The following is a 16,402-nucleotide window of genomic DNA, read 5'->3' as shown; positions in this document are numbered from 1 at the left end:
ATGGGATGCACTGAATCCACTAGCTGCCTGGAAAAATATGCAGGAAGAACTCAAAAGCTTCCTGGGAGCAAATAACTGGCTACGACTGACCAGCCAACGTCTGGCCAAAAACAAGTGGTATACCAGCGCACTGAAACATCAGAAACATTCACTAAAAGCAGCATGCACACGTATCCGGACCTCATCTGCCCGCATTTATAGAGCTAAAGAATGAATACAAAAAAGCAATTTGGGAGGCAAAGCGAGCATGTCTGGATCAAAGTTCTTCAAGCCTGTAAATCAAAGAACAACCACCTTTGTGGGCCCTAATTAAACAGCTAGAGCTTGGTCCCACTTTTTTGTCTGGCAACCATGTTCTGCAACAAGCCAGCTAACCCACATTGGATTCCTTTATTACTCTAGAGAATTAAGAACATTGTATGCAGATGACAAGAGTGACACCCCAACTTTCTTTATCTAAACCACAATTAAAGCACAAATAAAGAAACTCTGAGAAAATGGGGCGCTGGACCCAAATAGACTACCAGTATCAATTACAAGTATGATTTGGGGTTCTGGGGTAAACATCTCCTCCAGCAGTACAACTTCTGCCTCCAAGAAAACTTCATACCAGAGTCCCCTACTCTGGTCCAGACAGCTACCGAAGGATCGCATTACTAGACACCGACTTAAAGATTTTTTCCAGCATCTTATTACAAGAACTGGAATGCTGGGCGGAAGAATCAGGCCTGGTTCCACGAAATCAAACAGACTTTCGGCCCAAGTCAAGTACGACCGACAATCTTGTGGCTTTCTTCATGCTGACAGAGAAATATACTCAGAAAAAGCAACCATTCTACACAAGATTTATTAATTTCTCTAAATCTTTTGACCACGTGGATAGGAATTTGCTGTGGAACATCCTGACAAAATTTCTACGTGTGGTAATGATCTTGTACTCTGAAACCTGGGCAAGGTTAACAATGGCACGAATAAGGGACTATCCTCGGCAATTAGAACTGAGATAGGTCATAAACAAGGGCGTGTACTCGCCCCACTCATGTTCAACCTCTATTTCTGACCTAAGCAAAACGTTGGACAAGGCGCACTCACATTCCTCAAAATTGGAGCAACAATTGCTGATGTCAGGACAATATGCTACTGACTATGGAGTACATTGCCTTCGCAAATGGGCCGACTCGCAGAATTGACCCGTTTTGCGAATGCAAAAAATGCTTTTCAGATGCACCAAACCCTAATTTGCGATTCAGTAAAATGGGTATGCAATTCGGTATTTGGAAGGGGTGTGTTTAGGGCATCCCTTCCAAATACCGAATCGCAACGGTATGCATGAATGTTTTGTGACCGTGAATGCAGTCGCAAAATATTCGTATATTACCACCTACTTCAAGTAGGTGGTAAACCATTCGCAAATGGGAAGGGGTCCCCAAGGGGCCTTTTCCCCTTTGTGAATGGTTGTAAAAGCATTTTTAAGAGCAGGCAGTGGTCCTAAGGACCACTGCCTGATCTTAAAAAATGAAAAGAAAACTTTTAATTTTATTTTTTGTAAAGTATCTTGTTTTCCTTTAAGGAAAGCGGGCTGCTTTACAAAAAAAAACTGCTTTACTTAAAAGCAATCACGGACATGGTGGTCTGCTGACCTTAGCAGGCCACCATCCCCATGATTTTTGCGATTCCCAGGGGGTCACAAATTGCGATCTCCCTCAATAATATTAATCAGGTAGAGCAATTTGCGACCCCCTAAGAATCGCTATCTGAAACACTGAGTTTCATGCAATGTAAATTGTGATTACCTAATTGCGATTCTCAGGAATTCACAATTAGGTATTCGCAATTTATAATTTTGATGCATGTAGCCCATAGGTCTTCTGAACTTATTTCCAACTGGCTTACAAAACTTGGCTCTATACTGTACAAACAAATGGATGTCAGTGAATCTTAAAAAAACCAAAAGAGGAATCTTTGGAGGTGGTCATAAGAAGAAGGGAAAATGGCACTTGGGAGGTAATTTGGTGGAAAATATTTAGGGCTCTGGCTCCAACTCCGGGACTCCATCTAAACACACTAAAACCTAGCCTGGCTTCACTCATCACCACTTAAAAAAAAAAACACATAATAAAATACACACGCCAACCTGGAAAAACAAATTTGCAGGCAATCAAAGCAAAATTGACCCAAACATCTGCTTATGGGTCAGTAGCCTTCCCAGGGAAGCTAAACGTATTTCTGAACAACTCTCAGTGGAAGTTTTTCCACTTTTTGCAGCATACTTCACCAGCACAGATTCGCTTAGAGTTTAGACTACAAGATCAATCAATCAATCAGTTAATTTGTAAAGCGCACTACTTACCCGTAAGGGTTTCAAGGCGCTGGGGGGAGGGGTGGGGGGAGCTGCTGCTACTGGTCGAAAAGCCAGGTCTTGAGTTGTCTCCTGAAGGTCAGCAGGTCTTCGGTTTGTTGTAGGTAGAGGGGGAGGGTGTTCCAGGTCTTAGCGGCGTGGTGGGAGAAGAACCTGCCTCCGGAAGTGGTTCTACGGATGCGCGGGACCGTAGCCAGGGCGTGGTCAGCGGAGCGGAGTTTCCTGTTGGGTACGTAGAAGGAGAGTCGACTTGAGATAGGCTGGGCCGGTTTTGTGGAGTGCCTTGTGTGCGTGGATCAGGAGCTTGAAGGAGATTCTCCTGTCGACGGGGAGCCAGTGCAGGTTCCTCAGGTGGGGGGTGATGTGGTCGCGGCGCGGGACGTCGAGGATCAGGCGTGCAGAGGCGTTCTGGATTCTTTGTAGTCTGTTGATGAGCTTGGACGAGGCTCCGGCGTAGAGGGTGTTTCCGTAGTCGAGTCTGCTGCTGACAAGGGCCTGGGTGACTGTTTTCCTCGTGTTTGTAGGGATCCATCTGTAGATCTTGCGGAGCATGCGGAGGGTGTTCAAGCAGGTGGAGGAGACTGCGTTGACTTGTTTGGTCATGGTGAGTTTTGAGTCGAGGATGACTCCCAGGTTGCATGCGTGGTCGGTGGGGGCCGGTGGGGGTCCCCAGTGATGCGGGCCACCATGAGTCGTCCCATGCTGAGGGGTTGGACCCGAGGATGAGGATCTCCGTCTTGTCTGTGTTCAGCTTAAGTCGGCTTTCCTTCATCCAGTCCGCGACGTCCTTCATTCCCTGGTGGAGGTTGGATTTGGCGGTGAGAGGGTCCTTGGTGAGGGAGAGGATCAGCTGCGTGTCGTCAGCGTAGGAGATTATGTTGAGATCGTGCTGTCGGACGATGCGTGCTAGTGGTGCCATGTAGACGTTGAACAGCGTTGGGCTGAGGGAGGATCCCTGTGGGATGCCGCAGATGATCTTGAAGGCCTCAGACCGGAATGGGGGGAGGTGGACTCTCTGAGTTCTGCCGGAGAGGAAGGAGGTGGTCCAGTCCAAGGCCTTCTCCCAGATCCCTGCGTCTTGGAGGCACGTGCGTAGTGTGTGGTGGCAGACGATGTGGAAGGCGGCGGAGAGATCCAGGAGGATGAGGGCCACCGTCTCGCTGTTGTCCAGAAGGATCCTGATGTCGTCTGTGGCGGCGATGAGGGCGGTCTCGGTGCTGTGGTTGCTGCGGAATCCTGATTGGGAGGGGTCCAGGATGTTGTTGTCTTCGAGGTGACGGGTGAGCTGGGTGTTAACTATCTTCTCGATTACCTTTGCTGGGAACGGAAGCAGGGAGATGGGCCGGAAGTTCTTGAGGTCGCTCTGATCCGCCTTGGGTTTCTTCAGTAGGGCGTTGATCTCTGCGTGCTTCCAGTTCTCAGGAAAGGTAGCGGTCTCGAAGGAGAGGTTGATGATGTTGCGCAGGTGGGGTGCGATGGAATTGCCGGCTTTGTTGAAGATGTGGTGTGGGAGAGGGTCGGACGGGGATCCGGAGTGGATTGTGCCCATGGTCTTGATTGTGTCCTCGATGCTCACGTTGGCCCAGGTTGTCAGGGAGTCGTGGACGGTGGGGTGCGGTGGGTCCGGTGCGACGAGGCCTGCAAGGGTTGTCCGGGGTTTGAAACTGTCATGGATATCGGTGATTTTTCGGTGAAAGAAGGTGGCGAGGGAGTCGCACAGGGCTTGCGATGGCAGGATGTCGTTGGTGCTGGAACTGGGGTTGGAGAGTTGCTTCACGATGTTGAAGAGCTCCTTGCTGTTGTGTGCTTTGTTGTCAAGGTGGTCTGTGAAGGAGGTCCTTTTGGCGGTCCTGATGAGGTGGTGGTGGTGGTTGCGGATGGCGTCTTTGTGGGCAGCGCAGCTGTCCGGCGTCTTGTAGCTGTGCCATATGTTCTCCAATTTACGGCAGGTGCGCTTTGAGTCGAGGAGTTCCGGGGTGAACCAGCTGGCTCTTTTGCTGGTGTCTCTGTTGGTGAGTTTTTTCAGCGGGGCTACGGTGTTGGCGCAGTTGTTCATCCAGCATTCGAGGGTGAGTGCACCATCATCAGGGTTGGTGGGGTTGATCGGAGGGTTGAGTGCGAGGCTTGTCTGTAGTTGTTTTTCAGTGACCTTTGCCCCAGCAGCGGCAGGGGGTCTGTAGGGTGCGTTGGTGTGTGAGGGGTTTTTGGAAGGAGAAGTGGATGCAGTGGTGGTCTGTCCAGGTGAGTTCGGAGGCGTGGCTGAAGGTGACGTGGGGGCTTGAGGAGAAGATGGCATCAAGTGTGTGACCGGCGATGTGGGTCGGCGTCGTGACGAGCTGTTTTAGTCCGAGGTTGGCGAGGTTGTCGATCAGGGTGGAGGAGTTGTTGGTCTCCAGATGATAGTTCAGGTCTCCAAGGAGGATGTAGTCGTTGGAGGTCAGCGCGTGTGTGCGGATGAGCTCGGTGATGTAGTCGCAGAATTGAGGCAGGGGTCCTGGCGGTCTGTAGAAGAGGGTTCCTCTTAGGATGGTCTTGGGGTCCTTGTGGATCTGGAAGTGCATGTGTTCGGCGGTACTGAGGGTGTCGTTGGTGTTTGTTGAGACCCTGATGGTGTTTTTGTGGACGATGGCGATTCCGCCTCCGGCCCCGTTGGTACGGTCTCTGCGGGTGATCTTGTACCCGTCGGCGATGAGGAGGCTTCGTTCATCCAGGTCTCGGTCAAGAAGGGGACGTCCGGGGATGCGGTGTCGAGTAGGTCCCAGAGCTCGATGACGTGTTTGCGTGCGGAGCGGGAGTTGATCAGGATGCATCTAAGCTGGTTGGGTTCCGTCGTGGCGGGGATCTCGGCGCCTTCGAGGCAGGAGAAGCTGCAGTTCAGGCAGGTGAAGGGACCGTGGGTGCGCTTCGGGGTGGCCTTGCAGCAGGTGTGGGTCCTTCCTGGGTTGAGAGCGACGAGGGTGTTGGCGTCGTAGCGGAGGCAGTCTTTGTAGCTGGTGCGGGGACAGGGGTTCTGGCGCTGGGCGTGGTCCGGGCGTGGTCCAGGCGCGGACGGGCTTGCCTTAGGCGCGCCAGCAGCGCGCCCGCTGCGCGCGGCCGCCATATATGGGGAGGTGGGGAGGGAGGAGGAGGCGGGAGGCGAGTGTTGGGTGGAGCTAATGGGCACGGAGGGGGCGGGGCCGCAGGGGAAGCGGGGACGGGGGAAAGGAGACAGGCATGGACTCAAGAAGGGGGCACAGAAGTCAGCACATGGGGTACAGAATAAAAGGGGGCACAGAAGTTGGCAAGGGGTACAGAATCAAAAGGGGGCACAGAAGCAAAGCGGCGAGCTGGGGGCAGGGAGGCACAGAAGAGGAGCGGGCAGACAGTTACAGGCACACACAACAAAGCGGATACGAACCTAAGGCCACCACTGGCCACCAGGGATGAGGCGCAGGTGGAAGCCTGCGGGTGGTGGAGGGCCTCGACTTAAAACGGCGGCAGTAGATGACAGCGGGGTGCAGGCGGAGCTGCAGCGGGGCGACCTACTAGGGAAGGTCAAGGGTCGCTGATCAAGAGCTTGTACAGCAAGGCGTCCTTCTTAAGTATATGTCATCACTAAGAGACTGCTTGCCGGATACACTAAGATCATTTATCAGGAAAGCGATTCAAGATGGCATGAAAATGTATTGATGGGCCCATGCCAGAAGTGAGGTTTTAAAGATGGTGGACGCACATCATTTCTGGGAAGCAAACATATCCCATGATGCTTTTAAACTTGCAATGAATACACAAATAAAATTATTGTTGTGGGCGAAAGATAAGGAACGCTTCAAAAAGCGCAAGCACTCATGGTCATGTTTAAATATTTGCAAGTCACCAATTCCACAGAGCTACCTGTTTGAAACAATTAAAGGCGTCCATAAATCCAGGCTCTTAGCACTGAGGCTTGGTCTATCACCAATAAGCAACGTACTCCCACGTATGGGCCTCAAAACCTAGCTCACTGCTATGCACACACTTTAGAATCCTCTGTATCCCTGGGTCAACATGTTTCAGCCATCACAGTAATGCCTCATTGGGCAAGTTGGCTTTTGTCAGAACTTCACAAGGATCCAGTTAGTAGAATTGCAAATAGAGACCAAATGTGTCAGTATGTATGACATGTATGAGTATGGCGAATGGAATTTTCACAATTGAATGCGCACAAATAGAATACTAACTGGATCCTTGTGAGGTCCTGATGAAAGCCAATTAGCCCAATGAGACATTGGTGTGATGGCTGAAACATGTTGACCCAGGGATACAGAGGATACTCATTTTCTTGGAGCATCCCCACCTGTCTTTAACTCCATCAGGGTGCCCAATGAAAATACAATGTAACCCTTAGGACACCTTAGGCTATTTTTAATCTAGGATCCCACTCAATATCCAAAGAGCTCCCTTGGCTACCAAGGTTGAGCCCATCCAGATATACTAGGTATCCAGGCGAGGACCCTATGATGCCGCATGCCGCTTGGAATCCCAGTGTTAGGGAGTCCTTTTAATAACACAGGGTGATTCCCTTGGGGTGGGATGGAGAGATAGACTAAGCACGGTAGGGGTCTGGGTAATTTTAGCGAAGGTCTTCCTTAGGGCATGATCTGTACATGGTGGGACACTGCATAAAACAGAGAGCATGGGGTGGAAATTCCAAGCCAGTCCTCAAAGAAAACTAAATGCATTTAAAAAAATGAAAAGCAATCCTAATTGTTGACAGCTCACGTTTATGAAAAAAACCACAATAAGTGGAGCACTAGGAGTTTTATGGTTGACATACCATTCGAAGATTGGCAAAAGGCTCCACCTTCAAGGAGTATTGGCAGAGTCCAAGACGCGGGACGCTTCCCTTCGCGTCATCAGGTACTGGAAATTTAGTGACAAGGAATCCAAAAAAGGCTGTGTATCAGGGAGACTACACAGCTCAACTTATTAATGGTGGTGCCGCAATATTGCAGTCCTGCACCTACTCCTGCTATATACTCTGCACCCCCTGCATGACCTCTATTATTTAAACTCACGACGCACAAAACTTATGTGCGCTGCTAAGTCAATACATATCACAGTCCCTTTGACAGATTACGCATGTAGTCAGGTTTTAAAGATGTGCTGTTTTTCCTGATTGAGCGCACCTCATGTCAGCATCCATAGAATTCAAATGCCGTTTATTCTCTAGGTCAAGGTACGCCGTAAATGAAGTGCTGTTAAAACTAGGATGCCATGTCATAAACCAGAGAAGGATTGTAGTTCTTCCTGCCCTGGCAAGGACACAAGAAAAGCAGGTATGCCTATTGAATCAATATTGCGGCACCACTTTTAATAAGTTGAACTGTGCAGGCTCCCTGATAAACAGCCTTTTTGGATTCCTAGTCTCTGCTCCAAGATCCACTCACCACTAATAGCTGCTTCCCCTGCTCCTTGCGGTCGTACTGAACAGCCACTTTGCCCTGCTGCTGGCAGCGCTGCTGCCTGTGAGCAACGGTAGTGCCAGTAATTGAGGTTTCCTCCTCCTCCTCCAGGGGCCCCACTCTGTTCAACGCTTACTTGACTCCACCCGTCAGCATCATCTGCTCCCACGCAATCAACATCCTATGCTAACAACACCCAGCTCATACTACCAGTCTCCATGGTAATCCCATGGTTGGACGACATCAGAATTAAACCTTGCCACGCGGACTAGTGTTGGTGGCTTTGTGTAATGTAAAGAAAACATTGCTCACATATTTTCTATACAAACCGATTGAGCAGGTTTCACTTTCTCCAAAACACAAATAACTTTACATCAAGCAAGGCAACTTGGTTTAGAAGCAAACAATCTCCATGCTCTTCATAGGACAACAATTTCTAATTTGGCCACACAAGATAGAGAAAAAAATGGCCAGAATTACCTCTTTCATTCTGTGCTGTTCACAGTTGTGCAAAAAGGTCCCAAAGAGGCAGCTGTAAAGGTGATCCAACGTGGTGATCAGGAACAGTTCATTAAACTCGAATGCTGCTGGAAACTAAACGAAAAACCTTTATGTCAGCAGGTTTTGTGAGGGTAAATACAGGTATTACAGACTTAAGAGGGACGTTACCTTCCAATATTGCCTGCATTTGTGTTCTAAGCAAAGCAAGGGTGTCAAGCAAAAGCATGCTACACATATGCTTTGATTTATTCAGTACAAACACACATTACCGTACGTATATTAGGAAATAAACTGTGCTGATAGATACTGTGCCTGAATACATTACTAATAGTGTTAAAGAGCAACATAACAATTACCAATCAACTGCTAAGACGTTCTGACAAGAAACTAAAATATCTTAAGTAGTACACAAAAAGCATGCCACAGAGTAAGGAAACACAGGATTTTATTAGCAGGCTTGTATGTTTTTTTTGTATGAAACCGGTTTATTTGATCATTCAATTAATGTTATATCAAGTTGAGCGTTCTCCCCAGACAGTACAAGTTGCAAATCGATTTACAATAGGTGTCTCGTACTGCTTAAATCAAGTATAATAATGTTGCTCTTCAGCTTCTTGCAGATAAATTCACAGCAGCAGTTTTTGCGAGTGTAACTAAAGCCTCGTGGAGATGTAGTTCCTTCAAGGTTGTATTCCCGTGACGAGTCCAGGCGAGTCGGCTCCAGACAAGCTGTAAAAAGTGGTGCTGTGAATTTTTCTGTAAGAAGCAGAAGGGCACCATTATTATACTTGATTTAAGCAGTACAAGCCACATATTGTAGATTGATTTGCAACTTATACTGGGGAGAATGCTCAACTTTATACCGCAACCACACATTGTTGCATCAACTCTCTGCACTAACGCCTTTGACGGGCATTACGTACCGACAACCTCCGGTGCAGTCTTTCCAAACCACATAGGTTTGAAAACAGAGGACACATATACAGAATAGCCTTGATGAAGTTGTAGGGATACATCCCAGAGACGATGAAACACGTGTTGGCTAAAGAAGATGTAACGAAAAAAGAAAAACAACTGAAAATAAAACTACAAGTCAAGACAAGAAGCTCTATGTGCCCATTATATATTTTATTTTTGAGTGAACTTGATATAATTGCATGTGCTTCACGAGACAAACCATGGATGCAAAATATCAGGACCTCTCTTTTCAGTGATGGAAGGTTTGCTGGCAGTTTCTGAATTCTGAATGTTTAGACATCCGCTGTTATGATTGCAGTCACATCAGGATTCCCAATCTGGAAATTTCAATTAGACGACTTGGGTTAACAAGCATTGGCATAGCCAATAGGTCTCGCCTTTGTGACCTTATAAGTGTTTAGCCATGCAACAGTTGATGTTGTTGCACCAAGGATATTGTGCTGGATAACCAAACACTTATAAGGTCCCAAAGGCGAGACCTATTGTCTATGCCAATGCTTGTTTTACTTTTGCAGGTTTATAACGTAAACTCTGCCCAAAGGTATTGAAGTGCTTTACATGAGCACCATTCTGACCGTAATGCCACATCTGTGCACATGCTGTGCAACATGAATTAAAGTAAACAAACAAAAGCGCTATGACCGTCAACACTCCATACCGCTTAATTTTTATTTCTTTTGAGTCATGTTGCACTGCAGTTGCGCTGCTGTGCAACTCTTTAAAAAACATTAACAAAGCCAAATAAGTCCCGCAGAGTTATTTGGCTTTGTTAATATTTTTTTTAAGATGTTGCACAACAGCAAGTGATGCAGTATAACATTGCTTAGAGTAGGAGGGCGCTAGAGGGCGCACAGCGGCATGGCTGACTTCTGAGGCAGCTCCGCCGGTCAGGTCAGAACAGTGCGTAACAGATGGATTTGCAGATCACCCATCGCCGCTAAAACGCGCATGGGGGCGTCGGAGGTGCTGGGGCAGGGACTGCAGGCGTGGTGAGCCTGAAAACGCGCGGAGGAGGCTGTTCTGAGCCCTTTGCCGATCTCCCCGTGCGAGTGCCGATCAGCGTGACAAAATGGCAGCGCCCTGCGACGTAGCGATCCCGCCGCCGACATCGCCTGGAGCAGCCTAGACAACGGCTGCGGAGACAAGGACTGGCCCCTACACAATCAGCGCTGCGAGAGAAGCTGCTCCTACCGACTGCAGAACCGCGTTGTGAGCTGCATGCACTGCGTTGCTGCGGAGCGGGGGGCATTACATGTGGAACTAAAATGGCGGTGGAACGACATCGGTGGGTCTCGGGCTGGAGACTCCTGGCCATGTGGTAGGTTGAATAGCGTGTGGGGCAGCGGAGATGCCGGTTGAAGGTGCGGGCGGTAAGACCATGCTGAGATTATGCCCCGAGTGCCGCGCCGACTGCATGAGCATGCTCCTCTGTAGCAGCGCTTTGAAATATGCGCAAATGCACTGCCGCCTGGAATGGTGACGACGAGGGTGTGTAAAATAGTGCAGGAAGCCTTCCTGAGCCTCAATTGTGCAGCCTCTGAATGAAGATGAGCGCGGAACCCTGCTGTGAGAGTGAAGTGGTGAAGTGGTGCTGGGAAGAGTGGCAGAGATCGGCGACCCTGTTGGATGGCCCCGCTGGCGGACTGGTGCCGTGGTGATAGTGGATGAATGTGGGCATCTGAGGACACCGTGTTGGATAGATACTGTTGAGCAGCAACTTCTGGATACTGAGAGCCATCGTAGCGGTGGCCTACAGTGGTGGGATTGCGCCCAAAGTACCGACATATGACTGCTATAATTGAAGGCTGACGTGAGGTGCTGACTGGAGCCACGGCACCAGACAAGGAGGTGCTGCAAAATGGAAGCCCTGCCAAAAGTGTGGTGATGTAGAGGTGCAGAAGGTTCTCTGCGAGTGGTGTTAACGTATACCTGGCATTGTGGTGGCCTGGGTGTGCCGCACTTATCATGGGCAAGTCGGACAAGCAACAGTCAAAGCTTTCATTTGATGCAAAACGCCACACGAAAAGTACATCGGTGCCCTTAGATGCCGGAATGGAGGAAGGAGCTGAGGCGAGTCAACCCATGGAGCAAATCCTCAAGGCAATACAACACAGACTGCAGGACATAAATGGCAAGCTGGACTCCTTAACAACTAGGGTGGATAATATCTCAACCAAGTTGGAGAAGCAGGGCGAGCGGTTGGATGAGGCGGAGAAACGGATTTCATCCGTAGAAGACGAGTCGCAAAGTACCGCGCACAAATGTGTAGATATGGAGAAAGTGGTGGAGGCCCTAAACAAAAAGGTGGAGAATTTAGAGGCGAGGTCTCGACGCAACAACATCCGAATCGCGGGAATTCCAGAATCCACCAATACCGGGCAAATGGAGACATTTGTGGAAGGCCTGCTGCGGGAAGTGTTAGACGCTCATCAGTTCTCGTCGGTCCTTATAGTGGAACGTGCCCATAGATCGTTGGCGGCGAGACCCCCACCGGGTGCCACGCCAAGACCTATAGTGGCCCGGCTCCTGAATTACAGAGACCGTGACACCATATTGCGCATGGCACGGGAAAAGCAGCAAGTTACTTATCAGGGTAACGAATTGGCATTTTCCCAGACTTCACCATGGCGGTACAGTTGGCGCGCAAGGAATTCAGCCCAGCGAAAAAAAAACTGAGGGAGCTGGGGGTGGAGTACGCAATGCTCTATCCAGCTCGGCTCCGGGTGACGCAAGATGGCAAGTTGACGATTCTCCACTCTCCAAAGGCTGCTCACGACTTTATCAAAAAGCTGTCTGGTCAACGCAGGGAGCGTAGGCAGGAGGTACAGACCCGAGACTCCGAGTGAGGCCCACTGGAGTGTTCTTCTAAGATGGGACAGTCTTGGTTTCACGGTGGGGCTGCTGCTCCAAATTCGAAGGGGTGATGTAAGACACGGCGTGATTGTTGTTTACTGCGGAAGCTCCCTGTGGGGTCTGTATGCCTCAGGTCCTCTTCGGGGGATCGCTCTGGAACTGCCAGAAGGGTAGGAACTGAAGTAGCGTACTCTGCTGCTGGACAATGCATGTCCGTTTGATGCCTTCCACTAATGTACGCACCTAGAATTTATGCGCGCTACATGTATATTGCACACTGTTGATGATGGGGATTGAGGCACAGTGAGGTTGTCAGCGCTAAGCTGAGATGGGGTGCGGCATGATCCCGGGCACCCCTAGTTAGTTGCGGTGGGGAGGTATGCATCACCTGTGTTGAATTGCTTCGGGCTGCACTACACGCCCTGTTCCCTTTGTTTCCTGGCATGTGCCGAACGGTGTTATATGGGACCATGGTGGAATTATGGTATTTGCTCACTACAGTGTACTATTGGATCTGTATATGTAATGTACGCCTGACCACATCCATGTTGTTGGATGGAGATGTGTGCCCTCGGTGGTACCCTCAAGCGGAAGCTCCCCTTAAAATGTTTTTGAAATGTTGTTTATTCTGTTAGGGACTTGGCTTTGGCAAAGTTGGGGTGCTGAAGTGGGTGGGGGGAGGATGGGGTGGGTGATTGTTATCCAGACTGAAGTGCGAGAGACGCAGTGTAACGCTTTAACAAGACGAGCTTACAAATGTGGTTACCAGCATGTTATAAAGTCACAGCTAATGTACCTTCGGGAGGCAGGGTATCGGATATTAGGAGATGTTTTAGTGTGTGACCATGCCCGCAGATAGATTACGTCCCACCCAACTTAATCTCCTGACGTGGAACGTTAGGGGGCTCAACAATCCCAAAAAAATAAGGCAAGTGTTTGCCTATTTGGATAGGTTGCATATTGATATAGCCCTACTTCAGGAAACGCACATTGCCCCTGATGCTAAGTGTACCATTGGAAGAAAATGGGCGGAGGAAATACAGAAATCGTCATACTCATCCTACTCTAGGGGGGTCATCATATTAGTCAAAAAAGGGACGCAACTCCAAATAGACGGTACGATGCAAGATGAGGTAGGACGTTATGTTATCATAACAGGAAAACTCCGAGGTCAGAGTATAGCCTTATGGCCAGAATGTGGACGATCCTGATTTCTATAGAGAAGTATGGCGTAAACTGCAGGAGCTGAAAGGTATGACTATATTCTGGGGTGGAGATCTGAATGCTGCTCTATGTAACACCCTGGATAGATCGGGCGCTCTCTAGAGAGCCGCATCAGAGAGCTGTGGAAGGACTGCATAACATTATGAAGGAGGAGGGACTACACGACATTTGGCGCACTCGTCATCCCGACAAGAGGGAATCCACACACATTACAGCGGCTCACAATAGCTGGTCCTGTATAGACTATTGGTTGGGGACAAGTGAGGCACTCCTATAGACTCAAGGTGTGAGCCATGTCCCTAGAACACTATCCGATCACAATCCGGTGCTATTGACCATAAATATTCCATACTATATGCCCCCACCATACATATGGCGTTTTAACTCCAAAGCACTGTTGGACACCACGTTCACAGACACACTAAGTAAGGCCATAACTGAATACTTTGATTTGAATACACCTAGCACTGATGACACTGGCCTACTGTGAGAGGCTTTTAAAGTGACGATCCGGGGAGTGTGCATTAGTACTAGTGCTGGCATATTGAAGGATATACGTGGGCAGCTAAGAAAACGGGAAAATACTCTGCGGGCACTGGAGCGGGAATATGAAAGCACACAAGATGTCAAAATATTGGGGGATACAAGGTCCATCCTCTCTGAATACCAATTGTATGCTGATGATGAATTAAGGTATCTCACGAAGCGACAGGTAGCGCGCTCTTACGGAGAGGGAGGCAGGCCGGGTAGGGTACTAGCTGACAAAATACGTGCAGGTAGGCCACAGCAAACAGTACTGTCGATTAGGGATCAACAAGGTGTGCTAGGGGGGAGGAGCCTAGCGCGCAACCAAGATGGCCGCGTAGGTGCGAGGCTCCCGAGGACCTCCGCAACCTCCTACGTCTATACTGACTTCATCCTGCATCGGTTGAGGGAACTGTGTCGGTGAGCCTGAGCCGAGGTGGTACCCGTTTCCCGTTTTCGAATCGGACCTCGGGTGCCGGAGTGAGCACCGATTGAAGTTTGCGGCCTACCTCTCTCCTGACCCCGGATTCGCGTTTGGGGGCGACCCGGTGACAAAGTGAACAACAACGGCGGGCTGGGCCTGGTGAGTCGCGTACCCCACACTTTCACTTTCGCGCCCCCTTGCTGTCTTCGCAAGTGGGATCGCGGCGCTCTTGGTGTTGGGGTGGCCTCGCTGGGAGACCTGCCTGCCTGCCTGCTGTGGCCCGCAGTCCTGGGGTGGCCCCCCGGAGCTCGTGGCCTTGATTGCTCGCTTTCTACTGCGTGGCTGGTGAGGGTGTGAGACCCGCGACGATGGCCACTAAACAAGATGGAGATCGGTTGAAGGCCAAGTCGACCCGGCGTGGCGCCGCACATCAGGCCAACATCATGGACCGCTACACCCTCCCGAAGGGATCTCCCGGTGGACCGCACAAGTCCTCTGAGTGCCCCCCGGATGCCCCGGACTTGCCCACAGATCTGACTCTGCAAGACGTCATGGGCGCCATTGCTGAGATGAAGGCCATGGTGGGCCAGCGGTTTGACACGTTAGCGTATAAAATCGACGCGGTTCTTGTTGATGTCAACCTGGTGAGAGCTGATCTCTCGAAGACCAACGATCGGGTCGATTCTTTGGCCCACACCGCGTCGGGCCTCACGACTGAGGTGGCGGCCTTTCAGACGGAGGTACACCGGCTTCGTCAGGCGAGTGCGCTCATGGATCGGCGCCTGGAGGATGCCGAAAGCCGGGCCCGGAGGAATAATATCCGCATCATCGGAGTACCTGAGGGACGGGAGGAGTCGGCGGCGGATCTTTTTGTGGAGGACCTGCTCACTACCCATCTCCAGCCTCGGGGACTGAGTACATTTTTTGCTGTGGAGAGGGCTCATAGAGTTCCCGGGGGACGGCCGAAGGTCGGAGCCCCTCCGCGGCCTCTTATTGCCCGTATCTTTAATTTTCGGGACAGGGATGCAATTCTGCAAGCCTCCAGACTGCAAGGGCCGATTAAGTTGGAGAACATGGAGGTGAACTTTTATCCTGACTTCACCCAAGCGGTCCAGAAGCAGAGACTGAGCTTCTTGGGCGTCAAGCGGCGGCTTCGGGACATGAACTTAAAATACGCCATGCTCTTCCCGGCCAGGCTGCGGGTGGAGGTGGATGGTCGCACTCACTTTTTTGACCGTCCTGAAGCGGCCGGGGACTGGCTGGACACTTTGTCTGGGGGTCGGGATCGGGATGGCGGGGGGGGCGGCGGGAGGAGAAGGCCCACTGGACCGGGACTGAGGTGCTGATACTGGGACTCACTCTGGACGCAGATGCTGCCGCTTTCGGCCAAGCTTAGGGTCTCTCGTTTTTTGTATTCGTTCTCCCTCTTTTGTAGGTGGTGCGGGGTCTCGAAGAGGTACTCCTTCCTCCTCTAGGGGGTTTATCTAGTTTCATCTATATAGGGGCGACAGGCACACTGCAAGTTGGGGGGGCTGTTTGGGCTCATGCAGGGGTGCAGGGAGGGGGGAGTTTTGTTGGGGCGGTTGGGGTGGGGTGTTGTTCATCTGTACCACAAGGCAAAAGTATTGTCGTGCTATTCCCAAAGTGCCCTCGGGGGGACGAGTGATTGCTTTCGTTTATGATGGGGGGTAGGGGACTGAGTCTTTTGTCCTGGAACGTTAATGGACTGGGGGACAGGATAAAACGAGGTGTGGTCCTGCAGTTCCTGAAACGAATATCACCTGACATAGTTTTTCTGCAGGAGACGCACCTCATTGGCAACTCCTTTCGTGCTATGAACCGGCGGGGCTACCACCTTCTGGCCCATTCGGGCTTCACGTCGGGTTCAAGGGGTGTGGGCATCATGGCCAAGACCTCGCTCCCGTTGGAAGTTGATGAGTTACTCCATGATGACAGGGGACGTTACACGGTTCTGGTGGGTATAATGGAGGGCAGAGTGATTATTTTTGTTTCTGTCTATGTCCCGCCAGGGTTGCAGACGACCACCTTTGCGGATCTGGGGCGCCTCCTCCTTGGCCTTCCGGAGGGGATCCTGGTGGTTGGGGGGGATTTTAA

The 16,402-nt window shown here is 50.5% G+C and overlaps 1 protein-coding gene across 6 annotated transcripts in view; it reads right to left on the bottom strand.

The window, feature by feature from the left end:
• Positions 1-16,402, bottom strand: part of MTMR1 (myotubularin related protein 1) — a 533,995-nt gene that overhangs the window by 55,556 nt on the left and 462,037 nt on the right. For all 6 annotated transcript variants that reach the window (XM_085608016.1, XM_085608018.1, XM_085608021.1 and 3 more), the window contains one exon: positions 8,263-8,376. In XM_085608016.1, the coding sequence (XP_085464142.1) occupies positions 8,263-8,376 (114 nt within the window). The remainder of the gene's footprint in view (positions 1-8,262; positions 8,377-16,402) is intronic.

The sequence above is a fragment of the Triturus cristatus genome, chromosome 5_2 (assembly GCF_964204655.1).
Source record: "Triturus cristatus chromosome 5_2, aTriCri1.1, whole genome shotgun sequence".
NCBI lineage: Eukaryota > Metazoa > Chordata > Amphibia > Caudata > Salamandridae > Triturus > Triturus cristatus.
The sequence above is the reverse complement of the archived record's forward strand: the minus strand, read 5'-3'. Positions and strand labels throughout refer to the sequence as shown.